Source organism: Petromyzon marinus, chromosome 66, assembly GCF_048934315.1.
Source record: "Petromyzon marinus isolate PM22_M1 ecotype Great Lakes invasive population chromosome 66, UKy_Petmar_22M1.pri1.0, whole genome shotgun sequence".
NCBI lineage: Eukaryota > Metazoa > Chordata > Hyperoartia > Petromyzontiformes > Petromyzontidae > Petromyzon > Petromyzon marinus.
The window spans coordinates 7,684,160-7,692,706 of NC_133732.1; the positions used below are offsets into that span (position 1 = coordinate 7,684,160).

At 47.8% G+C, this 8,547-nt stretch overlaps 1 protein-coding gene across 1 annotated transcript in view; it reads right to left on the reverse strand.

Annotated features, from left to right (window-relative positions):
- TAF12 (TATA-box binding protein associated factor 12) overlaps nt 1–8,189 on the reverse strand; it is a 15,446-nt gene extending 7,257 nt beyond the window's left edge. Inside the window, exons 1-2 of the mRNA XM_032978230.2 lie at nt 8,096–8,189; nt 1,208–1,306 (exon numbers count right to left, since the gene is read on the reverse strand). Of these exons, the coding sequence (XP_032834121.2) occupies nt 1,208–1,279 (72 nt within the window). The 5' untranslated portion in view covers nt 1,280–1,306; nt 8,096–8,189. The remainder of the gene's footprint in view (nt 1–1,207; nt 1,307–8,095) is intronic.
- Between the last annotated feature and the right edge of the window lie 358 nt (nt 8,190–8,547).

The window sequence follows — 8,547 nt, forward strand, 5'->3', positions numbered from 1 at the left end:
AACAAAGTGTGGAACGGAGTGGCAAGGAGAGAGAAGGGGGAGAAAGAGAGAGGGGAGAGCGGGAGGAGAGACTGGAGCAAGGGAAGTGATTGGAGAGAAGTGAGGTGAAGGGCAGCACAGGGAGGATTAGAGAGAAGGGGAAATGGACATGGAGAGAAGGGAGGAGAGAGGTGGGATGGAGACAGGAGAGAAAAAACAGAGCGATCACCAACCACCACCACCAATAGAACCACCGTTCACTCTTTTTCCCTGTTCCAATGATGCCTGGCAAGTCGCAGGGTGTGGGTGGGTGTGTGGGTGGGTGGGTGTGTGGGTGGGTGTGTGGATGGGTGTGTGTGGATATGTGTGTGGATATGTGTGGGTGTGTGTGTGCGATGGTGATAGCGGTGCTGTGATAGTGGTGACGGTGGTGACAGTGGTGGTAGTGGTGGAAGTGACGGTGGCTGTGACAGTGGTGATGGCTGTGACGGTAGTGATGGTTGTAATAGTGGTGATGGTGGTGATGGTGATCAACGCGGTGATGGTCATCTCAGTCAGCAAACCCATGGCACCTGCTGGGTCTGTCCAGAGACCTCCTGTCAGCGAACCTTCAACACTTCACGCAGCCTCAAAGTGAACCTGGCCTGGCACAGGTGCCGTGGTGACATCATCATCACTTAGTGGTGAATGCTGGATATTGGTATTGGTGGTGTTTGTGCTGATGGTGGTTATAGCTGTGATAGTGGTGGTGGTCGTTGTGATGGCTGTAATAGTGGTGATGGTGGTGGTGATAGTGGTGGTGATGGTGGTTATAGTGATAGCGGTGGTGGTGATGGTGGTGATAGCGGTGGCTGTGACAGTGGTGATGGCTGTGACAGTAGTGATGGTTGTAATAATGGTGATGGTGGCGATGGTAGTGATGGTGATAGTAGCAGTGATGGTGATGGTGGTTATAGTGATAGCGGTGGTGATGGCGGTGGTGATGGCGGTGGTGATGGTGGTTATAGCTGTGATAGTAGTGGTGATGGTGGTGGCAATGATGGTGGTGATGGTGATAGTGGCTATAACTGTGATAGTGGTGGTAATGGTGGTGATGGTGGCGGTGATGGCTGTGATAGTGGTGATGGTGGTGGTGATAGTGGTGGTGATGGTGGTGATGGTGGTGATGGTGGTAGCGATGGTGGCGGCGATGGTGGTGGCAGTGATGGTGGCGGCGATGGACTCTCACCGCTATCTGGGTGTCCAGGTCTCTGATGACATCGGCCACGGGCATGGGGTTTGAGAGGGGAAGTGTTGCCATGGCTACACGATAACGCGATCACCAGAGCTGCGGAGAGACAGTCAACACATGGCTACACGATAACACGATCACCAGAGCTGCGGAGAGACAGTCAACACATGGCCATGGCTACACGATAACACGATCACCAGAGCTGCGGAGAGACAGTCAACACATGGCTACACGATAACACGATCACCAGAGCTGCAGAGAGACAGTCAACACATGGCCATGGCTACACGACAACATGATCACCAGAGCTGCGGAGAGACAGTCAACACATGGCTACACGATAACACGATCACCAGAGCTGCAGAGAGACAGTCAACACATGGCCATGGCTACACGATAACACGATCACCAGAGCTGCGGAGAGACAGTCAACACATGGCTACACGATAACACGATCACCAGAGCTGCGGAGAGACAGTCAACACATGGCTACACGATAACACGATCACCAGAGCTGCAGAGAGACAGTCAACACATGGCCATGGCTACACGATAACACGATCACCAGAGCTGCAGAGAGACAGTCAACACATGGCTACACGATAACACGATCACCAGAGCTAAGGAGAGACAGTCAACACATGGCTACACGATAACACGATCACCAGAGCTACGGAGAGACAGTCAACACATGGCTACACGATAACACGATCACCAGAGCTGCGGAGAGACAGTCAACACATGGCCATGGCTACATGATAACACGATCACCAGAGTTGCAGAGAGACAGTCAAAACATGGTTACACGATAACACGATCACCAGAGCTGCGGAGAGACAGTCAACACATGGCCATGGCTACACGATAACACGATCACCAGAGCTACGGAGAGACAGTCAACACATAGCCATGGCAACACGATAACGCGATCACCAGAGCTACGGAGAGACAGTCAACACATGGCTACACGATAACACGATCACCAGAGCTGCAGAGAGACAGTCAACACATGGCTACACGATAACACGATCACCAGAGCTGCAGAGAGACAGTCAACACATGGCTACACGATAACACGATCACCAGAGCTGCGGAGAGACAGTCAACACATGGCTACATGATAACACGATCACCAGAGCTGTGGAGAGACAGTCAACACATGGCTACACGATAACACGATCACCAGAGCTGCGGAGAGACAGTCAACACATGACTACACGATAACACGATCACCAGAGCTGCGGAGAGACAGTCAACACATGGCTACACGATAACACGATCACCAGAGCTGCGGAGAGACAGTCAACACATGGCCATGGCTACACGATAACACGATCACCAGAGCTGCGGAGAGACAGTCAACACATGGCTACACGATAACACGATCACCAGAGCTACGGAGAGACAGTCAACACATGGCTACACGATAACACGATCACCAGAGCTGCGAAGAGACAGTCAACACATGGCCATGGCTACACGATAACACGATCACCAGAGCTGCGGAGAGACAGTCAACACATGGCCATGGCTACACGACAATATGATCACCAGAGCTGCGGAGAGACAGTCAACACATGGCCATGGCTACACGATAACACGATCACCAGAGCTGCGGAGAGACAGTCAACACATGGCCATGGCTACACGACAATATGATCACCAGAGCTGCGGAGAGACAGTCAACACATGGCCATGGCTACACAATAACGCGATCACCAGAGCTGCAGAGAGACAGTCAACACATGGCCATGGCTACATGATAACACGATCACCAGAGCTGCGGAGAGACAGTCAACACATGGCTACACGATAACACGATCACCAGAGCTGCGGAGAGACAGTCAACACATGGCCATGGCTACACGACAATATGATCACCAGAGCTGCGGAGAGACAGTCAACACATGGCCATGGCTACACGATAACACGATCACCAGAGCTGCGGAGAGACAGTCAACACATGGCTACACGATAACACGATCACCAGAGCTGCAGAGAGACAGTCAACACATGGCCATGGCTACACGACAACATGATCACCAGAGCTGCAGAGAGACAGTCAACACATGGCTACACGATAACACGATCACCAGAGCTGCAGAGAGACAGTCAACACATGGCTACACGATAACACGATCACCAGAGCTGCAGAGAGACAGTCAACACATGGCCATGGCTACACGACAACATGATCACCAGAGCTGCAGAGAGACAGTCAACACATGGCTACACGATAACACGATCACCAGAGCTGCAGAGAGACAGTCAACACATGGCTACACGATAACACGATCACCAGAGCTGCGGAGAGACAGTCAACACATGGCTACACGACAATATGATCACCAGAGCTGCGGAGAGACAGTCAACACATGGCCAAGAAAAAACACACGATGTTATGGTTAAGGCGAAGAGTTGCCGGGGGGGGGGGGGGGGGGGAGGGAAGCCGAAGAGTCGCAGGTTGCTGACCCCCTGGCACTAAGTAGCAATAAACCCACAGCATTTACATCCATAATACATTGGGTTCTAGATTGCGTAAATGTACAGGGTGCTTCAAAAAAATTGTAAACGCTTCTGAGAATTTGCAACAACAGCAATACCAGAAGAAGCGTGCTGCCTCCGGGCTCTGGAGACCACCTGGAGAAGTTTCCAGGCAATGCGTTGACAATGATGGCCAACAAGTGGCAGAGACTCTTTTACTTTTTGAAGCTGTTAACATTACATTTGTTGTCGTATTACAGGGAATTATTGATTTGAAGCTTTCGTGACTGCAGGAATCCATACTAAACCCGCTTCATCATTCTTGCTCTTCGATTTGCACCGGTTGCACCAAACAGGAACAACCATTGTGACCTCTGCTTCAAATCCAATCTCTCATCGCTTGATGCAAGAAGACATCTACACCGGGCCACGTTCATCCATAAAATCATCATTGACAAATCTGGGCTATACTAAGATAATTTATTATCACCATTGTCAAACCCAACAGACCGAACACGTCCGTCTTGACTGCCTATGAACTATCCCTAGAACAAGATATGGGATGGGTGACAAAAAGCCTTTGCCTTTTGCAGCAACGGCAACGTTTTGGAACAACAACCCTGTTTTTATACTCTTTGGTTCTTTCGGTAAAGTCACGTAGGTAAAAATAAAGCTATATTCTTGGTTCTTTCGGTAAAGTCACGTAGAAGGGAAACAATTAAGTAATAAAAAGATGAAACAATATTTTATTATTATTTTATAAAAATATAAAACAATATTTTTCCACCACAACATTTACTCATCTGAGTATGACGTTTCGCCAGTAATTATTGATGATGCCGATTGTAAATACTGGCGAAAAGTCGTACTCAGGTTGTAAATGTTGTTGTGGCTTTACTCTCCAACACACAACCGGTGTGCTGTACTAGTAACGTGCTGATTGTGATTGTACTCAGTACTCAGATTGTAAATGTTGTTGTGGGTTTACTCTCCAACACACAACCGGTTAGTGCTGTGCTAGTAACGGACTGATTGTGATTGTACTCAGTACTCAGATTGTGAATGTTGTAGTGGGTTTACTCTCCAACACACAAGCGGTTAGTGCTGTACTAGTAACGTACTGATTGTGATTGTACTCAGTACTCAGGTTGTGAAAGTTGTGGCTTTACTCTCCAACACACAACTGGTTAGTGCTGTACTAGTAACGGACTGATTGTGATTGTACTCAGAACTCAAATTGTAAATGTTGTGGCTTAACTCTCCAACACACAAACGGTTAGTGCTGTACTAGTAACGGACTGATTGTGATTGTACTCAGTACTCAGAGTGTAAATGTTGTAGTGGGTTTACTCTCCAACACACAAGCGGTTAGTGCTGTACTAGTAACGGACTGATTGTGATTGTACTCAGAACTCAAATTGTAAATGTTGTGGCTTTACTCTCCAACACACAACTGGTTAGTGCTGTACTAGTAACGGACTGATTGTGATTGTACTCAGTACTCAGAGTGTAAATGTTGTAGTGGGTTTACTCTCCAACACACAAGCGGCTAGTGCTGTACTAGTAACGTGCTGATTGTGATTGTACTCAGTACTCAGATTGTAAATGTTGTTGTGGGTTTACTCTCCAACACACAAGCGGTTAGTGCTGTACTAGTAACGGACTGATTGTGATTGTACTCAGTACTCAGATTGTGAATGTTGTGGATTTACTCTCCAACACACAAGCGGCTAGTGCTGTACTAGTAACGTGCTGATTGTGAGTGTACTCAGTACTCAGGTTGTAAATGTTGTAGTGGGTTTACTCTCCAACACACAAGCGGTTAGTGCTGTACTAGTAACGGACTGATTGTGAGTGTACTCAGTACTCAGATTGTGAATGTTGTGGATTTACTCTCCAACACACAAGCGGCTAGTGCTGTACTAGTAACGCACTGATTGTGATTGTACTCAGTACTCAGATTATGAATGTTGTGGATTTACTCTCCAACACACAAGCGGTTAGTACTGTACCAGTAACGCACTGATTGTGATTGTACTCAGTACTCAGATTGTGAATGTTGTGGATTTACTCTCCAACACACAAGCGGCTAGTGCTGTACTAGTAATGCACTGATTGTGATTGTACTCAGTACTCAGATTGTAAATGTTGTGGCTTTGCACTCCAACACACAACCGGCTAGTGCTGTACTAGTAACGCACTGATTGTGATTGCACTCAGTACTCAGATTGTGAATGTTGTGGATTTGCTCTCCAACACACAACTGGTTAGTGCTATTGGTCACGAAAGCCTGCTATAACGTGTTAAACTGAACATCTACAATGTTCACAAAAAAATTACCATTATCATTTTAACACGTAGCAGTAGCCGGGCTTTCGCGACCAAATATTATCCACAATCGAGTTTGTTTTTGTTGTTGTTTGGGGGGGGGGGGCTTTAGATCGCGTAAATATAAACGTTGTGTCGAAAAACCCACCACCACCCGACACAGTCAATCAGTAGCAATGGGCGTTTGTCACGCACCGCAAACCCCTGCATGTTTTAAACTCTCCAGACCACTGCAGTGTGGCGAAGTAGTCACGAATTGTCAAAAACATCGCTCAGCCCAACGCCACACACGGCACACAAACAGCGACCAACAATAATATAAAAGTCGGCGTTAGGTGTTACCCTTTCTGGCAAAAAGACGGGAGTTGTGTTACGATGTTAAAACACCAAACTGAAACCTGTTGCAAGGAATCCTGTCACTGCATTCACCACAATACTTGTGGTGGACATGCAAGTGACAGGATTCCTTGCCACAATACTTGTGGTGGACATGCAAGTGGCAGGATTCCTTGCCACAATACTTGTGGTGGATATGCAAGTGGCAGGATTCCTTGCCACGACACTTGTGGTGGACATGCAAGTGACAGGATTCCTTGCCACAATACTTGTGGTGGACATGCAAGTGGCAGGATTCCTTGCCACAATACTTGTGGTGGACATGCAAGTGACAGGATTCCTTGCCACAATACTTGTGGTGGACATGCAAGTGACAGGATTCCTTGCCACAATACTTGTGGTGGACATGCAAGTGACAGGATTCCTTGCCACGATACTTGTGGTGGACATGCAAGTGACAGGATTCCTTGCCACAATACTTGTGGTGGACATGCAAGTGGCAGGATTCCTTGTGGTGGACATGCAAGTGGCAGGATTCCTTGCCACGATACTTGTGGTGGACATGCAAGTGACAGGATTCCTTGCCACAACACTTGTGGTGGACATGCAAGTGACAGGATTCCTTGCCACGACACTTGTGGTGGCCATGCAGGCCACAAAAACCATGCTCTGGTAAGGAGGCCGCTTTCCTATCTTACAGTTACACGCTAATTTTTTCACATTAACATCACTTGCCCAGGCCAATTCTGTATGACCCTTGGGCTACACCCATGTCAAACCTTTTAAAACAGTCTGCCTAAGCAGCAGGCCACGCTTTTTTTTATTTGATGACGGACGCTTGGTGCTTCGCCCGAAACGTCGTGATTTACTTTATAGCTACGTGACTTTACCTAACGAAACAAAGAGCATGCTCTGGTGAATATATTGATGCATTGTCTTTTGAGCCGAGTCTCAAACGGCGTTAGACCAGAGGACAGCGCCAAAAGACGAACACAGCACAAAGACAATGCCACTATCAGGACATTTTGACGGCTCAGGTTGAGCAGCTATATCGTGAACATCCCTTGCCCAAGCATCAAAATATGCAGTGACACGATTCCGTACAAAAAGGTTTCATATTCTTGGTTCTTTCGGTAAAGTCACGTCGAAGGGAAACAATAAAATATTTGCATCATTATTATTATCACGTAGAAGGGAAACAATAAAATAGTTTTTATTATTTTATCGTTTCCCTTCTACGTGGTGACTTTACCGAAAGAACCAAGAATATTAATCCCTGCAGTCACGAAAGCTTTAAATCAAAAAAAAGGTTTCAGTTTGGTGTTTTAACACCTTAACACAACTCCTGTTTTAGCATGGCCAGAAAGGGGTAAAACCCATTCTTATGTTTTGATATACTGCCAAGGGAGGTCCAAATAATGTAACCAACAATGATGTTTATAAACAGGACGCCGCAAAATCCCCCTCGACCCCCCCCCCCTCGCCTGACCACCCTGCGGGAAACGCCGCACTCGCGCGGGCAGGGAAAACAAGGCCGACATGGGTGAGGGATAAGCAGGGCTCGGGGAAATGTTCGGGGAACTCTCCCTCGCCGGTCTCCTCTGCTGGTACTCCTTGGACCCCGAGAGAACCTTGGGGAGAGGGGGGGGCCCTAGAGGACCATCCCGGGAGACAAATACGGACGGGAGGGGGGGGATCAGAAGAGAGGGAAGGGGAGACCGAGCGAGTGAAGCCTACCGATTGCAGATGGAGGCGCGGGCAACCCACAATGCAGCGCGCGCTTTCGGGGGTGAGGTGGGGGTGGTGAAAGTGGGGAGGGGTAGGGTCAACACGCGCACACATTAACATAAAGCAGGCGGTAATGTCTATCAACATTAACATAAATTAAACATGTAATTAACATAAATTAACCTCGCGGTCCTAAGCACATTTCGGGAGTAACTGATAATTCTAGATTTAAAGCTTTCGTGACTGCAAGGATCCACACTCTTTGGTTATATTCGGTAAAGTCACGTAGGTAAAAAATAAAACAACGATAATCACGACGTTTCGACCACAACACAAGTGACCTTCATCAGGTGAAGGAACCAACCTGTCCGGAGGACAGCGTTGGAGTGAAAAAAAGTCAAGCGCAGGTCGCCTCCTTTAAGCTGTGAGTGGGTAAACAGAAAAGACCCCTTGACAAAGGA